Below are 19,363 nucleotides of genomic sequence, written 5' to 3' on the forward strand. Positions count from 1 at the left end.
TATTTTCGTGCCCAGTGCAATTATAGTGCAGGGCACGGTCATAGACCTTGACTGGCTTTCGCGATTTTTGCAGACGCATGCGGCTTGATGCAATTAAAAATAGGCATTTGCGCCGTTGTGGGTGTGAACATAGGCATCTAGATTCCACCACCAGTCGAAGCGGCTTCTCTCAATTCCTTTCCAACTTGTGCGCGAGAGCCGCAGTCCTTGAGGTGGTTGAAGAAGGAATTAGTTTTCTGGAGTCCATGCTGTGGGTCGAAGTGCATCTAGTACATAAAGTACGTTCATAAAGACCTGAAAGCAGACCTACACGGACGGATGATCTGGGAAGTGAGCACTTGGCAACTGCCCTCCCTGCCACAGCGATTTTTTGAGCCCTCCACCAAACACCCCTATTGTTGTGCTGTGATCAAATTCACCAAATCGGGTGTTTGACTACATGCGTCAAAAGGTAGAGGTGATTCCTTTGAGTGTAAAGTTTAGTCGAATTCCAACCGCCAGATTGTAAGACTTGCACGTCACAGAAAACACCCTTGGTATGCCAAAACACCCACCAAAGCGCGGAGTGGTCTGCCAAATCCTCAAACAGGCAAAACAAGGTTTTCACCGGGATGAAAATAAAAATATCCCAGCTTTGTTGCTTGTGCTCAGGTTCAACGTCTTCAAATATCGAGCCCCGTGTGTGTGTTTGTGAATGGACTTACATCAGGGGTGTCCAAACTTTTTGCCAAGGGGGCCAGATTTTATGTGGTAAAATGTCGGGGGGCCGACCTTGGCTGACATTCTTTACATTGAACAACAATATTGTTCAACAAATTTTAGTAAGCCAGTTTATTTCACATTTCCATTTTTATTTTAATTTCAACAATCTTAAGAATTTCTTTTGGTTCATTTGAAACAGGAATTTGAAATATGACATATCAGTCAATGTCAACACGGAGTGATGTCTTGTTAACTCGTGAGTGATGCCCTCTAGTGTCTAAATGCTGTTACTCATTTAGTGAATGCTATTACTCATTTAGCCACTAGAGGGAAGCAGTACTCTATGAAACATCACTCACCAGTCTACGAGACCTCAGTCAATGCAACACATGTTCCATTGCGCCCAACCTGCGGGCCAGACGGCACTGATTTTATGACGGGGGCCGAGGGCCAGATGAAATTCGACCGCGGGCCGGATTTGGCCCGCGGGCCGGACTTTGGACATGCCTGACTTACATGTTTACTAAATCTTATGTGTGCGACTTAACGGACAGTCATGTGTTCATCGTACGTGTCGATATGAATGGAAAGCCATCTTTGGATTTGTGCAGTGCACGTGAGTGGACAGATACATGTCAGCATTCTTCAGTGGCCTATAAGTGTGATTGGACAGAGATTTTGTGTGTGTATGCAGAGGCATGGCCGAGTGCAGGAGACCCAGCTCAAGTGCACTAAAGCTCGAAACGACTACCTGCTCAATCTCGCTGCTGCCAATGCGGCCATGAACAAGTACTACCTGCAGGATGTCAGCACTCTCATTGACGTAAGAAAGAAACATTTCAGCAGCTCTTTCATCCCCTTCAACCAAGGATATGGACGTTATTTGTTTCTTTCCATTTTAAATTTCCCAGAGAAAAAAAATGACACTATTATTTTGTCAAACTCAGTCCTAAGGCCCATTTTTCAATGTCAATATATTTTGAACTAAAATTGAAATATGAAACATATGTCATGATTAATAATGAGTTTCACATCTGATTGCCAATTCAAAACGGAATGAACAAATGACAGAAATTTCTCTCTGACACATTATTGGCATTCATCCTTCCCCCTTCCCCTTCTACGCTTTATTGCTGCCTATCTCCCCCCGGGCAGTGTTGTGACCTGGGTTTCCATCCGTCTGTGGAGAGGGTAATGAAGTGCTACCTGGCTAGTCGGTGGCGCATCCAAAAGACAGAGGAGGCAGGGCTCAAGCAGCTGGAGGCCGCAGTAACGTCGCTGGACCAGGGCGGAGACAGAGATGCCCTGCTGCAGCAGCATGATTCCGCCTTCTGCCTTCCGTTTAGGTTTAACTACCATCCACATGAGGGCGACCAGGTATAACGGGGTTTCTGTAGAATCGTGATGAAACCCGAATGTGGCTCTATTTGATTGACGATTTGTATTCCAGGTATGTGAGGTGAGCGCGGAGAGTCAGGTTAGATACGAGATGGAGACGAGATTTCAACAACTTCAGTCTCGGCTAGCTGCTGTCACTCTGGAGACAGAGGAGGTAAGATGACCTTTCACTATAGCATTAAAAACCAAACCCTAAGACGATCCGCAACCCCCCCCCCCCCCCGCCCCCCCAAATAAAATGTAAATCGGGCATGGGCAACTTAAATGATGGAGTCGGCCACAATTTAGCACTACCACGGACTTGCTAACCAGATGCATGACAAAAAATGGATTTTTAATAATGACAAAATGCATGCAAAATACATCATAATTGTTGTATTTAATTTATGATAATACATTTTTCAAAACATGTATAAAAGATCCAAGGCAAACAAAACAACTCCAAACCACAAAGATTTTTTTTTCATTGAATGTATTATACATAATTTTACTGATACAGATAAATTGCCCATGATAATAGTTTAAACTCTACATATACCCTAAAAGGTTGATTCTGCCTTTTTCCATAGTTTTATAATCAACAGCAGAGCAACGGTACGTTTAACAAATTGCAGCCGTCTCATCCAGCAGACTCACAAAATGGCATGCTCATCGCATATCTAAAATGGTGCATCACTGTTATATGCTTGTTTTCAACAATCGCTAAGAGAAATAATTGCCAAGACCAAAGATAGTAGAATATACTTACTGTATTCTGTATTTGGAGGTAGTTAAGGAAAGCTAACGTTAGCTTACTGAAGCTAAAGTCAACTGATGATAGCTAATATTTCTATTTGTCTCCACTGTATGGTAAGAAAGTGAAAAACAGTTTCCTGATGATCTGTATCTGGCCTTATCTCAGGTCAGTAAAACCCTCAAAGCGACACTCACAGCCCTGCTGGACTCCATGTGTGACAGCGACTGCAACGCCGCCCCCGACGTGCCCAGCAGCCTATTACACGAGGCCGCCGGAGCAGGCTCTGCCCCCAAACTTACCCTCGCCAAGCGTCGAGCAAATCAGCAGGAGACCGAGACCTACTATTTTACAGTGAGTTCCATGTATACTATGTACAAACTCCGATAATGTCAGAAGTGATGTGAAAGAATAAAAGTTCCGTGCAGGATATCACTGTTCACATTTTACCGGGCAAGGTGATTACATTTTGCATCATCAACCTGGACCCGGACTTGTTTAAAAAAAAAAAAAACAGATGCTATTGTCTCTTTTCCTATAGAAAGTGAAGGAGTTTCTCACCAGTAGTTCTCTGACTTTCAAACTTCAAGCCAAACACGATCTACTCCACGATGCCATACAGAAAGGTATGCCCGTAACCCTTTCGCGCACCCCTGTAACCTGATAACACATGTCCACTGTCGTGACCGCTGTCAGTGGAGCCGCCAAATTTGGTCTCAAAGAGGGACTTGTGGAGCGATCCTGTCATCTACTGGCATGTTATCGGTATTAATTGAATCAATACATTTGCAGTGTAGTGTATCCCCTGACTGAAATTTGCATCGATCGAGCTCTTTTCTTCAAGTGCTTGTCCTCAATTGTCACATTTTTATTAGCATAAGCTTGGTAAAATTATTTTTGAATTGTGGTCATATTGAACTGATCAGACACACACGTCCCAATGTTCTCTTGGGTTTGCGATCTACGGTGATCAAAATTTCGAGTTAGTTGTTATCGGTAACGTTCAGTGGTGGCATCATAACAAAAAAAAGGCAAAACACATCAACTAGCAAAAGAACATTATGTTGGGCATGAGCAACTTTGGAGGTTCCACTGTACGGCAGTAGTTTCTCAAAGACTTGTCACTCCTGAAATATGTTAAAGAAATGTTAAAAGTGTTTTGTTTTTTTGGCTCTTTCCACCAGCTGAGGCCGTCAACACAGACCCCTCCAGGTATCTATGAAATGTAAACATAGTATGACTGAATGAGATATGGCAAAATCGAGAGAGGAGAGCAGTGAGGACAGAGAGTTGGTTTCAACATTTCCATTTTGAGCCATTCTCAATTACATAACAGGTCAATTTTTGGGGGGGAGGGGGGGAATGAGACCGCTGAAGTCAAGTGTGACTAATAGCCGCATTTAGCAAGCCTCTTTACAGCCTCTTTGAATACCCACAAACAAAATGCCATAATGCGTTTTATGTACTTCCCAGAGCTCACTGCGCTCGCTCGGTGCGAGTTCGCAAGTCCAGACCCATATCCCAATTTTGCCACACACTCTTCAGCACCGATATACTCTCCTACATACAGGTAACGATCACGCAATCTCCAAATCCAAAAGTGCATATTCCATCTTTTGATTTGCTTTTGTGAAACCTGACTTTGCTTTTCTGAGGAACTGATGCGGAATATTCTATGCCTGTGTGTGTGTGTGTGTGTGTGTGTGTGTGTGTGCTGTGTGGTCATGCTTCTAGCTTATTTATGGCACTCTGTCCTTTCAATCCATTTCCCACTTTTATCCGTTCCCCTCTTCCAAAAGGGATTAAAATACACTCAAGTCTTTCTTGCCTCCTCTCTCGACTCTGCAACTGAACGTGTGCACTTTGCGCAACTCCTTCGAAATCTTTCCTACTCTTATTTTTTTAATGCACATCTTTTTCTTACCTTGCCTTTTCTCTTTCTGTTTACTGCTGTGCTTTGCTTGGTGTAGAAGAAGAAGAAGAATGTCTCGTACTCAGGTACCAAACTATTGCTTCTCATAAGAAGCAGGTAATACGAGGTCATTTTGTCACCCTTAAAACACACTGCCGGGGGAGTTTTATCCTAAAAATGCTATAAGGGATGATCGTTCATCCCGTAGCCATTTTCTTTCCTTTTGTCCTAACAACCTCCAAAAAATATTTCTCAAAGGAATAAATTAGGATTTCCCAACTCCTGTAGGAGTAATACACAGAATAGAAATATAAATTTGGTTTATAAATTACCTTTCGATGAGAAATGGAAGTTACTGTCGATATGGCGGAAGCATAAATGGGTGCGTGGGGGTGAGGAGGAGGGTGCTGCTTTACCACAGCGTTTCTCATCTTTGCTTTTGCCCTGGCAATGCCATTGATGCATGTTTTCCACCTTAGCAACAAAAAGACAAAGCTGCCATCATTTCATGATTGACTTTCTGTCGCTTTTCAACCTTCACATTCTTTTTATTCATTTTCCAATCACGTCGCAAATGAATTTGCATCCTCCCCACCCCCGTCCTACAAAAGCTGTTATTTTATTACGTCTTCTTTTCTCCGTGTCCTATTTCTTCTGACTCTGAAATCCTCTTTCCTCTGCAGAGCTCCGGCCAACAGATCCCTGTGGTGGTTGAAAGCTGCATCCGCTTCATAAACCTTCACGGTGAGACAATTTGCATGACTGGCCATAAACCATGCTGGGAGAGCTTCTGCGGACTTTAAAACGAGCGCATGTAGGCATCATGATGTCAGCCCATTGTGTTCTCTATTTCTACCAGCAGTAGAATTTAGTCCCAGTGGGATCATACTTCACTGGAGAACCAATTTCTTCTTGAGAACCTTAATGCACAAGTTCAAACAATAAAAGTGTGTGTGTGTGTGTGTGTGTGTGTGTGTGTGTGCGTGCGTGTGTGTGTGTGTGTGTGTGTGTTTTTCAGGTCTCCACCATGAAGGAATATTTAGAGTTCCTGGGTCACAAAGAGAAGTTAATTTGATCAAAGATGCTTTTGAGAGAGGTAAATCTTGGGGGGGAAAAAAGAGTCAATGTACAATATGCTCCTAAATGATTGATTTGAACTAATATTATACTCAACATCTTTTTATATGCATTTTTTCTTTTTTAATCACAAAAGATTCAGAGATTAAGTACTGCAAACCATTAATGTAATAAAACACACTGTGTGGACCCTCGTCTTATCGAGAAAATGAAGACTTGGAACGAACACAAATGTAGTGTTTAGTCTACTTATATTGTGTATGTATTATGTTTGGGAAGGTTCATTTTCCTATACAAACTAGTCAAAAATTTTAAATGCCCGAGTTGATTTTAGAGCTCGTAATGCATCATTTTGAATCTAGTTCACGCTCAGAAAATGAACTAGTTCATTGGAGTTTTTTTTGTGAGTTACCCTCATAGTACTGGCATTTCCCCATTGTTGCCACCCCTTCAGTCCACTGGAGTAAACAGCTGCATCTTTCGCCCTATAGTATCAACAGGGGGAAAAAAAGTTTGTTTTTTAATATATGAAGAATTTAAACAAACATGACTAACTTGATTATCGTCTTTCATGTGCAAGTGCAAATACAATCTCAGGCTTACCGTACGCTTCGGTAGGAAATTAGCTGTCACTACAGCTAGATCCCTGAACACATTGCAACTAACCGCCACAGTTTTCAGGTGACCTGAAAACCGCGACCGACCCGCGACCTTTTTGTCGGCAACCAAGCCAGATTTCCAGTGAGAGCCAACCACCACATGCTCTTTTTTCCCCGTGCAAGCTGCAATTATGCTTTTACATTGCATGGTGGTGGCTTTGGTTGCCAAATAAGGTACCGTATTTTCCGCACTATTAGACGCTTTGGAATATAAGGCACACCTTTTATGAATGGCCTATTTTAAAACTGTTCTCATATATAGGGTGCACTGCATTGTAAGATGTATCAAATAGAAGCTGAAATAGTGGCTTCAGTTACGCTATGCATCCACTGGATGGAGCTATGCTAAAGGGAATACAATACAATACAGCTTTATTTATACAGAATGTCCAGAAGCCATTCACAAACGTCTGATTAAGCACGGTCATAAAAAAATGCTCATGATGCCGAAACAGATGAAGTTCAATTCAATGCCCCTTTCTGGCCACAAAACAAGGTGCTTTGGGTGGCTCTCCGATTCAAAATTATTCACTGAACTTGTGTTTTGTATATCATGCCGATATCTGTATCTCCCCGTGTAGGAGAAGACCCTCTGTCAGACAGTGAGTGTGACTTGGATTCAGTGGCTGGGGTTTTGAAGCTTTATTTCAGGGGCCTCGAGCCTCCCCTCTTCCCCTATGAGAGCTACTTGGAGCTGCTGGAGTGTGTCCGTAAGAGCCCACTCGATTCCGTACTCTTCGTTTGCAGATACCGATCATCCTGTGCTTCAACATTGTTGTTACTTTTTAGCTCCTGAAATTTCTCACACACAATTCCACCTCCTTATCCGACATGTACTGGTACTGAAGTCGCAGTCAATTGTGTCGACAAATCTCCAATCTGGCACTGTGGGAACAGCTCCTGGCGGCTCATTATCACGAGTGGCGCTGGTCCCAATCCTATAAATACTAATGAAGTGACTATGACACCTCATTACACGAATTTAGTCACTATGTTTTAATAGTAATGGGAGTTTTACTTTTGAAGGAAAGAAAAGTTAAAGCAACCACAAGAGTCTTCCAAGAAAGGTTTCAGATTGGTAAAGCTATATTCCCATAATTGTATGGCATTAGTCTTGTACTCTTTAAAATACAGTGGTACATTTTCGAAGGTTTGTTAAAAGCTGACAAAAGCAAATGTCCTTGGATCAGTTCTTTACAAAACGGTAGGCAAAAACCATTTCTGAGAGAACATGAACGAAAAAGGGCAAAAAAATGATTTGGACGCCGTTAAAAGTTAAATGACCATCATTTTTACTCTTCGTTTTTTTTACATGATGCACAACTGTCATTTAACATGTATTTGTTACATATTTTGATGCATTTTTATGCTTTCGAAAACATTTATGTCTGAATTTTGGGAGTGCTTGGGACGGATGAGGGCATTAACATGGAAAACGCGTCTCTACTTACAACGTTTTCTAGATAAGACATTTCTACCGGAACTGATTAATTTCGTAAGTAGAGGTCCCACTGTACAATTGTCTGTTCTCTATTTAACCCTTTCAGGCATAGTGGTTACTACAGTGGACAGCTTATGTTGATGTTGACCAGCTGATGTTGTCACAATGTACCGGTAATTCATGCGTTTAAACCAAGTGGCCCATACAGTAGGTACGCATTGGTTTGTCGTTTAAACATTCAGGACGTGGCTGGCATTTTTTTCCCCACTGGTCCACTATAAGACATTCAATACTTGGCAATGCAGAATTTGTAATGTGACAAGGAAAAAGAATCAACTAAATCAGATTTTTTTTTCTCCAAAAAACCTTGTTAGCTTTTCCTGATATTTAGACAAATGGGTCGGCATACCAACATTTTATTCTCATCAAAAGATTGCCACTGCAGTAAATTGAAATTTATTTTATTTGTCTGATATTATTCTTTCATCTTCCTTCCTCACATTTTCATTCAGAAATCGAAGGTATGGTGGACAAAGCGGCACAAATCAAATCAATTGTCTCTGCCTTCCCACGACCTCTACTCATCATAATGCGATACCTGTTCGCATTCCTCAATCAGTGAGTTAACACATGAGATGGTTAAAAAAAAAGTTGTAAGATATTGGACAGAAAACATAATTACTGTCGAATTATTACAGCCAATATTTTTTTATGCCTTACTACTAAAACACAGTACCTCAACATAGCCATCTGTTTTGTAAAACCAAACTTGAATTAGCTATGTAGCTTTTGTGACAAAATATCTTTGTAGATGTTTGATTATTTTTGCCGCCTGTTTTGGGAGTACTTTTTCATTTGTGCGTGTCTTCACAGCGTGACTCAGTACAGCGACGAGAACATGATGCAGTCCTACAACCTGGCCGTCTGCTTTGGCCCGAGCCTGCTGAGGGGAGTTGATTCGGATGATGCCGTTGCTCAGCAGCCACAGGTCAATGACCTTGTCAAAACCATGATCCTTCAGCATGATGTCATATTTCCCGGCCAGTCCGAATTGCCAGGCCCGATTTATGAGAAGCACATGACCCTTGAGCAGGAGTATTGGTAAGGGATATCATAGAAATGGCATTTAAAATGTGTTTTTTCATTCCTTGAGTTTCCCATTTTTTTCCCTTACTGTATGCGATGTGTGTGATGTGAGTGACAGAATTTAATATCCAGTTTGAGATGGGGTTTCAAGTATGTAAAGCAGCTCCATTCTTTGGCTTTTCCGCTGGCTTATTAAGTGAAGTTGATGCCACATCAAAGACATTTCTTGGCAGCCGTTTGCAAGCAATGTTCCATTTTTGTGAGGAGGGGGAAATCAGTCATTCATAATATTGTCATTCTATTTTGACACTGCTGCGTGTCATTGTCGTTTACCAAGAGATTCACAGTCAATCAACAAACAAAACATGCCGCTTGTTTGGGATGGCTGAGTTTTTCAATGTTTGACATCCCCCAAAATATGACATTTGAATTAAACCAATGGGGAAAAAACACACAGCATCTACTGCACTGTGCAGTTAGTTCCAGTAAACAAGATCCATGGCTTTGAATATTTGTGCCGTATTTTCAGCACTATAAGGCGCACCTGAAAGCATTCGATTTCCTCAAAAGCCGACAGTGCGTCTTATAATCGGATGCGCCTTATATATGGATCAATATTCAGATTTCTGCGACTTAACCTTTTAAATATTCTGTAAAGTGCTTTGTAACAGCTTCAACTTTGTGAAAGCGCTCTATCAACAAAGCGGTATTGTATTCCTTGTGCGTAGCTCCATCTAGTGGATGCATAACGCAACCGCAGCCACTACTGTAGCTTCTATTCTATGCGCCTTATAATGCGGTGCGCCCTATATATGAAAACAGTTTTACAATTCATTGTAGGTGCGCCTTATACTCCGAAGCGCTTTATAGTGCGGAAAATACGGTAATGTTTTCATACACTGTGTATTTTTTAAAGCCACTTGTAAGTTGTGAAATGAAAAGGTGTGTACTATTCTCTTTTGACCCATCAACAGCAGAGTGTTCAACCGACACCTGATTCAATAGCGGTCATACATTCATAGCATTAAAAAAAAATTGACTACTCCAAATAGCTGGCTTTATGAACCCTTTCAGGGACAGCGGTTACAACAGTGGACAGTTGGTCATTTTATCAGGTTACAGGGTGCATGAAAGGGTTATTTATAAGTTTGAAATGATAACTTGAATAATTTGGGCTGTTCTCAAATAGAGCTGTCATTTTTATAATGCAGCAAGCATTTTCAAAATTACATGAAAAGAAAAGTGAGGTATCATGCAAAAGGAAGCCTCTGAGTGTGGTAGTATAGCCAGAAGAGGAAAATTCCCCAAACTCATCTTTTGATTTGTCTGCAGTGAACCAATCACAGAGGAGGGAGATGGAGAGGCTGAACATCTACCAAGTGAGGATGGTGAGAACACACACACGCCTATATGCACACACAGTTACAATTACAGATGTGACAAAAAATAGAGCTTCTCTGCGATCCTTTTTTGGAATTAGGTTTTAAAATATGATGATAAATGAAAAGGATTCTGTGTGGGTTTTTTTTTCCATGTCCTGCGCGTACAGAGTGGGAGGCCGTGGCAATGTTCGACTATGTGGCGAGGTCACCAGCAGAGCTGTCGTTCAAGCAGGGAGATCTCCTTACTCTTCATAGCAAGGCCTCTTCTGATTGGTGGAGGGGTGAAGCAGCAGGGGTCAAAGGTCTCATCCCACACAAGTACATCAGTGTCTTGGAAGGGTGAGCAAGCACCCTTTAGAACTAAGACCAAATGATGTTTGTTTCTTTTTCTACTTTTTTTCATCTCACAAAAACCACAAGACAGGATCAGAAATGAAAAAAAAGGAATGTTTGTCTTCTCACCTGACAGGAAATCTCATCTCATACTAAAACTTTGTATTGTGATGGTAACGTTTCTTTTCTGCAGGTCAGAGAGAGGGAAAAGAGAAGATGGAGGAGGTGGCAGCGGTGGCAGTACTGGAAATTTGTCAACAGAAGATCCTCATACAGAAAACACTGTTCGGTAAAACACACACGCACGCACACACACACATTACACACACACACACACACCTACACTGACATGCACACATTCAAATTCCGCAATGTTTTTTTTCAATGTTTATTATTTCCAAAACCTACACTTAATATCAATAATGTGAAAAAAAACCCAAAACAATTCTATCATCAATGTAATTTGAGCAAACGTATTATTTCAGAAGTTTCTATCAAACTGGTAGCCCTTCACATGAACCATGAAGTCGTTCTCAATTTCAAAAACGCCGCGCTAGCTGATCACAGATAAAGTATACCAGTAATGCCATATTTATGATATTCTTAAATTGAATATTTAAGAATATTTTCATTCTGCTTAGAATATATTTTAGAAGACCTTCCCTTCACAATGGATCAGTTAACGATTGAATTATATGTTCAGTAAGTCCTATATGTCTGAATTTCATTTTCAACTGTTGTGCATTAACACCACCATCAGGAAATATTTGATAAGATAAGATATCCTTTATTCGTCCCACACTGGGGAAATTTACAGCCTCCAGCAGCAAGAACGTATGTAGAAAGAAGAAAGAGAAAAAAACAACAAACATCTTTCAATTAAATGCAATATGAACACAAAATGGATAAATTGCAGTACTATTTGCAATTTTCCTTCACATCATTTAATTATTATTATTATTATGATTGTTATTTTTTATTCATCAGCCTGACAGCAGTCGGTAGGAACGAGCGTCGTATCTCTCCTTCTTGCAGCGCGGGTGTAACAGTCTCTGGCTGAAGGAGCTACCAAGTGCTGTCAGGGCGGGCTGGAGGGGGTGGGAGGGACTGGCCATCATAGCTTTTGTACTCCATTTGGCATACATTGTGGAACTTGTTCCGGAAATAAATGTCAAATATAAGATGGGAAATGAGTACTCTGAACTAAAAATAATATATACTTGCATGTATTAGTAGCACCATACAATCAAGTAACAGAGGCTCTGTCAAAACTCATCATTTTTGTTCTGACAGTATTCATGTTACTTTTGAGCCCATCACAAATTTTGTACATAATTAACAGTACCTGCAAATATTCAGTTTCAGCCCAAATCATATCAGTCGAAAATTTCTAACATGCCTTTGTGTGCTTTTTGACAGGATGCGGGTGAACAGCGATGGTGCTTCGTTGCCCGGGCGACAGCGAGGAAGTGATGGAAGCCCTGGTCAAAAGCCACCCGCCTCCCCAGCTGCACGTCACCTTCCAGTGTAAGTCGGACTTACACCTCAGGCTTATAAAATGTAGCAACTTAAAAAAAATAATAATAATCATGTTTCAATTGAGTCATCAAATAGTTATGTTGCTACAAAGTATGACGTGAAGCAGCAATGTTCTGAAAATAAAATTGGGGAGCACCAAGCACTTCTAAAGGTCCCATGCCACACCGATTTCAGCATGCTATATCTTAGCGGCTTGGGGAAGGATGATGCATTTTTCGTCCTTTGTTGTTGGCTCGATCATTGTGAAGCAGAATCCAGCAAGCGTTTCAGTGTTCAGCCACTCGTAGGAAACATGAGCTGGGTTTAGACTCCAGGTCTCAAAGTCTGGTCCTCGAGGGCCGCTCTCCTGCATGTTTTAGATGTTTCCCTCTTCCTCCTGGTGTAAGTCTTGCGCTATTGCTATGCTGGCACACAAACATGATAGCAAACAAGATGCTTCTCTACCCTCAGGACTCTATTTTTGTGACCAGTGTCTGGCATGAGGTGCAGCGTAAATGTGCGCAGAGGCGGGCGAGACCTTGTTTTGGTATTTTTGCAGACGCCAAATAGATTAATCGCCAAAAGGAACTGGCTACTCTCATTCTCTTTAAAATGGGCGCTCGAGGGACGCATAGTCCTTGAAGTGGCAGAAGGAGAAACTGATTTTCGGAGACCGTGCAAGAGGTCATTTATAAGGAACTACCAGCAGACCTCCATGGGTCAATTGTGTGAAGTTGGTGGGGGAGATAATAGATTTTTGTGGTCATTTGAAAATGATCCTCGTTTGGGGAACAATGTCATAGACGACACAAATAATTCATGCTTGATTAGAAAACTTCCCAACTGAAATTATCATTCAGCTAACAGAAACAGCAATGCACATCAGATTATTTTCCGAGTTAACACAATTACTGTCCCAAAGACCAATGACAAAATAAGCACATAAACTGTTAGAATGACAAACAATTAAAAAAAAACGTTTATTCCTAAACATTGTTTGACATCTAAGTTACATAGTCAGTGAGTCGACCACCAATAATACACAATGTTTGTGTTTTGGGTTCTTGAGGGAAAATTAAAGAAGAAAAACTGCGTTTGTCTCTCAGGTCTCAGGAGCGAAGACACACGCTGGACACTGTGAGACAGGCAGGGTTCAAACCTGTGGACAGACCTGCGTTTGTTCAGGCAGACAGGACATCAGCTGACAAGGTTGGTTGCTCAATTGAACCGATTGCTTGTTTTCCCAGAGTCAAATCATATTTTATTTCTCTTTTTGTCATGATCTACTTTTTACAGTAAATATTTAGGAGTATGTTAGATGTACTGTACTGTATTTTCCACACTAAAAGGCGCACTGGCGCACCTTCAATGAATGGCCTATTTTGTCATTTCTTTCCTATATTGGACACACACCACCTTATAAGACGCAATCTACAATGCATCCGCTAGATGGAGCTCCGCTCAAGGAAATGCCAACAGAACACTACACCCTGATTTATATCGCGACGATCAGATGTCAGTAAAACTTATTTGGTGCTGTCGCTGCTTATTTGGCAGCGACACAGTTCACTTAACGACCAGCAAGTTATAAGATTGACTCGTTAACGTTGAACTCTCTTGCCGCTGCTCTATTTCCGTGTTCAACTGAGAAACCAATCGCCTTATGTTTAAACTCTGCGTTGTCAGCATGTCTCTAGCAAGGAGCCATTTTTGGGTTGACATATTACCGTAATGACCATACACAAGGCGCATTGGATTTTAAGGCGCGCTGTGAGCTTTTCAGAAAATGGAAGGCTTTTAGGTGCGCCTTTTAGTGCGGAAAATACGGTACATGTATGGCAATGCATTATATTTAGAGCAAGGTTGACCGAACGTTTTTAAAACGAGAGCTATTTCTTTGGTCTTGATACATGCAAAGGGCGACAAGTTTGAAACACAGTTCTGAAAAAAATTATTTGCTCAAATAGCCTTTAATCACTTGTTATCATGTGTTTTTTTTTTATTCATAATGAATTACATTTATTAATGTGAAGACACTGATCATGTTCATTTCTCTGAAACAGATTCAAACGAACCCGCAACAGTTTTATTTCTTGAAATCTCTTCCGGCATTCACATTTTCAAATGATTACTTCTACCACATTTCTAGAATATCACAATGTCGATGAGCTATGTTTGGAGCAGGTCCACAGGCTACTTATGTGGTTCTGGGCTGGACCACCTTTACTTACTCGACAGCGTCCCCTCTTCGCCCAGCCGCGGCAACAGAGGTGGGATGTCCCGCGAGCGCCACATTTCTCATGCCCTCACAGCGAGGCTGAGGTTAGGCCGTCCACCGCCATCGCCTCCCACCCCCTCGCAACTCCCTGCCCGCCAAGCCAGCCAGTCTAGCCCTGACTTGTTGATTCTGCCAGTATACTTGTCTCAATGATTAAGCCCGGCAAGTGTGAGTACATACGCCCAGTAGCCTGAACTAACTGGTCACCTTCCAAGCCTTTTTTATCATCGCAAGCACTCTGCCGTCGTGAAGCCGCCGCTACGATCCTGTCAGCATCGCTGCATAAACAAACAAGCACTCGGGATCAGTCACGTGATGTTCCGTACAAGTCCGCGATTGGTCCGCGGATCCGACAATGATATGATTGACTGATAAAAATAATGGCAGGAAAATGTGGAATTGAATACCTTGCAATGTAGGCTCTAGGGCTTTAAGTTAGGCATCTTTGAGCGGGCTTCATGACTAAGTGACTGACACAAAGTTCAACATGTGGCAGACTAATTTGAAAGTACTGAATTCAGATTTGTTTCTAATAGTCCCTCTCTTGGTACACACTAGAATTACGGCCACAGCGCTGCTCAGAATCGCCTGTGGGGTGGTCAACTCATGCCAAGAATGTGAAATGATTGATTGAAAATCACCAATCACCACCATTTAAAAACTCACAAGTCAGAGGCCTATCAGATAGGTCCGTTGGTAAAGGCGGTCCTGGTGCCCCTGATGTAAAATACTTATTTGCTCAAATTAGGCAGTAAAACATTGTAAAAAGTTTTTCTTCTGGGGGAGTGGCCTTAAAAACGTTCCCCAAATTCATCTCACATGAAGCCCTCCAAGACAAGTAGAAGCAGGATTTTCTCTTCCAACAGGTGTCATGACCAGGCATCTCAATCCTTTTTTTCCATACATGTCTGAATACTCTCATTCATTCAGGTCGTTTTATTGTAAGCGCTTTGAAACGATCGCAACTGGACTGTTCCAATTGTCTTAGCAGCCATTTTTGTCTCTCTTCCAAACAAGCAAGCAAACAGTCTTCACTAGCCTCCGCACCCACTGTTACAACTAAATGCAGTACGTATTAATAAGGATGACTGCTGATTTTACCACTTGCTGTTTCCAAAACAGTGATACCATTCGTATGTGCCTCTAACTTAGAGCATAAATACTTTCCAGGCTGACATTCAGGCAAGGGCTGTCCTGTCTTGCTTCTGCACATGATCTGATAAAGCCTGCTCAGATGAGAGGCAAAATGTCTGCCAAGACAATTCGAACGGTCTGTTCCGCAATCGAGACAGTGCCCTGAGGATTCTGTCCAGATCGTTTATCAATCAGTGCAGATGTTCTCCTTCAGGCTGTACTTAGTGCAGAACTTAAAGCAAGCAGAAGAGAAGAGTTTGTCATCTTAAATGTAACGCTCCATTTCCTGTTTTGATCCCATTCTGGCCCCGCCCCTCTGCCGCTCTCAGGAGATGATCAGTCGCCAGATGAACTCTGTGTTTAAGGAGCTCTTGTCTCGACAACCTTCCATGCAGCCGCAAACTCTCGCAGCCGTGGCTCCCCCCGGTCCTCCTCCTTCTACCTCCTCCTCCTCTTCTTCCTCTCCACTCCCTCAAGTTGCCCCCACTGCCAGAAAAGTGGGCTTCGGTATCCGAGGACGGGCCCTTTTCCGTCCGGTAGAGTGACGTACCCTAAAACTGGATGGATGATTGAAAGTATAGATTTAAAGCTTGAGAAGGAATACGGTGTCATGCATTCTGGGAAAATCTTGATTTATTTTTAGGATAAATGTACATATTTACATTTGTGCCATCTCATAGTGCCACACGGTGCTGTTTTGCAGTATGTCTTGTGTGATTTTTCAGCTGCTTTTGGTCTTCTTTTTTTCCAAATATGTAAAGACAGTTTTGGTCTCCCTTTTTCGAAAATAAGGCGTGTGTTCTGTCTGTTATGAAGGAATATTAGGGCCATGCTGAAGAGAACAAAATGGTAACATGACAAAAAGCAAGCTTGAAATTTTATCAAAACAAAGTGAGACTACAGGAGTAAAATGTGTGTTTACAGGCCCCACTCGTCAATAAATTTTTACAAATCAGATATGTAAGTAAAGTACTGTATACTCAATGAATTTTTTTAAGAGTGACTCTGAATCTTCCCAGCTTTTATTGTCAAGCAGATCAGGTTTTCATAATCGTTGTAGTCATTATAATGATACTCATAACGATAATAATAATAATACATGTAATATATTTATTTAATAATACTTATGACTAAAGAGTTCAGATTCAGCAACAAGTGCATTTTTTTCCTGAAATGTCATATTTCAATGACAATGCATGGCACAAGCTTTTACAGGTCGATTTTAAAAACAAACCTGATGTGCTAGAACATTTTTGAAATCAGCCTTAAAAATATGTTTGGAGACACATAAAGTCATCTGATTAAAATTTGTTGTTGGCAAGCATTATTGATAATGGAATATGATAACTTCATTCACATACAATTATGAGCCTTTGTCATACATTGGAAAGAAACCAACTTTAGATGGTAAAATAACTGTTTTCAATATAACACCTTTTGGTTTTTGGAATATGATCTATTTCTCATAAATCACAATTTTATTCTCAAAATATTGCCTGTTTACCTGTAAGTCTTTGACTCTATTGTCGTAGCAGTATTTTATTTTATTTTCAAGTATGGCCCTGATACTCCTTCCTTATTTTCAGTGATGTGAATAGGCCTGTCACGATAACAAATTTTTCGAGACAATATATTTTCCCCAAAACGATCACGATAAACAATAGTGTTGTCGTGTCACGAAAATTGGATTACATCATTCTGACGTCCGTTTAAGTGCATTTGTGACTAAATTGAGAGTAGGCAAGATCGTTATTTCATTACAGTATTCAAAATTTTTAAATATATATTTTGCTTACTGCCAATCCGTTTGAAATTTGTCATCAAAAGTAGGTACCTTGGCTTAACAAAGGTTGTGTTCCCTCCAATTTTATCATTATTGAGCAAAATAAAAGCCTGAATTAATAAATGTCAAATGCACCTCGTCTGCTATGTTTGTATGTATCGCGACAAGCGAGCTGAAAGCTATCTCGACGCACCAACATTGGACAGATACAGACTCGTTACGCACTTGAAACGGACACAGTATCTGGTGCCGCTCGCCAAATTTCTTTAATTCCCAGTGGGTGTAACGAATGTTCACAGAACCAAAAGTGCATAAAGAAGCCATTAAATACTACAAAGAGCAATGCGCATGGTTGCGCCCGCTAGCAATTAATGCTACTTAACTATTATCAGCAATACCATACACCGTCGCGGCTCATTAATAAATGAGAAATAGACTTGGATATTCCGATTAAGAAACAATTTTTACAGAAATGAACCAAAAAAATTAAATGGGTTTCAGAAGCTATTCAATCTTAGCGTTTATCTATATGTATATTTCTGTGTGTGGGTGCTAAATTAACAAGGTGACGAGCAGGTTGACTGACAGGCAACGAAGAAGCGCATGTGAATGTTCATAACGTATTCAAATAAACACGCGTGCAAATTGCCATTTGTCGACTCCCAAAAAATCCTATCCTGTCCATTTTTTGTCATCGTGCGATAAATCGATATAGCCATTATCGTGACAGGCCTCGATGTGAAACAAATTGATTGACATGCTTCGTGTCAGCGAAAGACTGTCCTCTGGTGGCAAGTTTTGAAAATGCAACTTCTGTTCATTATTGAAAGAGGGGGGAAAAAAAGCCAATCTGCGGTTTGTGTCAAGAGTGCCTCTGTTATTTTTACAATTTCATTTTTCTCTTAATTTCAAGTCTTTTTACAATATATGACATGTAAAGGTGTTTCCATTGACATTGCTGTTTGTAGTTACGGAATGTCACAATATGAAATAGCATGCAGTGATTTGACAAACTTGTGATGGAAAAAAAAACACATTCCCTTTCATATGTGATACATGGCCGACGAGGCAAAAACTCAGGGCTTTGCAGAGTTAAGATGGGCAGACTCAGGTTTGCCTTTGAAAGAATTAAGTGGCTTTTCTTGGCTTCCTTCAAGCTGTGCAAAGAGCCAACACTGCCCTCATGTCAGCGGAGAACTCATGTGACTTCTTCTGGCTTTAACTGTGACTATGGCATCAAAGTTTAGCAAACTCACTCCGAACTACACTCATGCACACAAAACAAAATCCACACATATATATATATATATAGAGAGAGAGAGGGGGGGGGGCATCCGGAGAACACGAGCAAGAGGTCGATAATGTTATCTCCTTTGATTCCACACATTTGAGATGGTTTTACATATATTGCATTCGTCTTCTGTTGTGTTTTCATCGAAACATAAATGTAATGCAGTTTCTTTGTTTTACAAAATGAAGGTACCCTTTTATTCAAAATTGCTGTTTGATAATGTCACTAGATTTAAAGTGTAAAAGTACAATTATATGTGGCAAAAGAAACTATGATGACATTAAAAGATGAAACGATGATGACTTTTAAGGTGTTGTCAGTGTATTTAATGAAGCTGTTTATACAGTACGGCTGGCTGATTCCAGGGCCGCACCGACACCTGATGAATAGTTTTTCATTCTATGGACGTCCTGATGACCTGGATTCAAAACCAGCAGGGCTAAGTTGGTATTGGGGGAAGAGCGGCCTCCTCTCCCCCGCGTGTTCGTTGAATTTCGGACGAGGAGAATGTTGGTAATCGAACAGTTCCTTCGAAGATTTTAATAACGGAATATTCCGGGCACCCACGGATTACAGACAATGGCTGCAGGTCATGAGTGCGAAGCAGGAAGAGAATCACATCATTTTTATACCATC

At 41.1% G+C, this 19,363-nt stretch overlaps 1 protein-coding gene across 4 annotated transcripts in view; it reads left to right on the top strand.

The window, feature by feature from the left end:
- Nucleotides 1-19,036, top strand: part of arhgap4b (Rho GTPase activating protein 4b) — a 33,566-nt gene extending 14,530 nt beyond the window's left edge. For 3 of the 4 annotated variants that reach the window (XM_052050997.1, XM_052051007.1, XM_052051028.1), the window contains 18 exons: nt 1,397-1,525; nt 1,858-2,079; nt 2,153-2,254; nt 3,002-3,187; nt 3,375-3,459; nt 4,018-4,045; nt 4,307-4,403; nt 5,429-5,489; nt 5,764-5,841; nt 7,063-7,191; nt 8,435-8,540; nt 8,796-9,023; nt 10,341-10,396; nt 10,558-10,729; nt 10,917-11,012; nt 12,143-12,250; nt 13,348-13,450; nt 15,983-19,036. In XM_052050997.1, the coding sequence (XP_051906957.1) occupies nt 1,397-1,525; nt 1,858-2,079; nt 2,153-2,254; nt 3,002-3,187; nt 3,375-3,459; nt 4,018-4,045; nt 4,307-4,403; nt 5,429-5,489; nt 5,764-5,841; nt 7,063-7,191; nt 8,435-8,540; nt 8,796-9,023; nt 10,341-10,396; nt 10,558-10,729; nt 10,917-11,012; nt 12,143-12,250; nt 13,348-13,450; nt 15,983-16,198 (2,202 nt within the window). In that variant the 3' untranslated portion in view covers nt 16,199-19,036. Of the gene's footprint in view, nt 1-1,396; nt 1,526-1,857; nt 2,080-2,152; nt 2,255-3,001; nt 3,188-3,374; nt 3,460-4,017; nt 4,046-4,306; nt 4,404-4,803; nt 4,832-5,428; nt 5,490-5,763; nt 5,842-7,062; nt 7,192-8,434; nt 8,541-8,795; nt 9,024-10,340; nt 10,397-10,557; nt 10,730-10,916; nt 11,013-12,142; nt 12,251-13,347; nt 13,451-15,982 lie in introns of all 4 variants that reach the window. The other variant, XM_052051017.1, reaches the window with a different exon arrangement.
- Nucleotides 19,037-19,363: the final 327 nt, after the last annotated feature.

The sequence above is a fragment of the Hippocampus zosterae genome, chromosome 2, assembly GCF_025434085.1.
Source record: "Hippocampus zosterae strain Florida chromosome 2, ASM2543408v3, whole genome shotgun sequence".
NCBI lineage: Eukaryota > Metazoa > Chordata > Actinopteri > Syngnathiformes > Syngnathidae > Hippocampus > Hippocampus zosterae.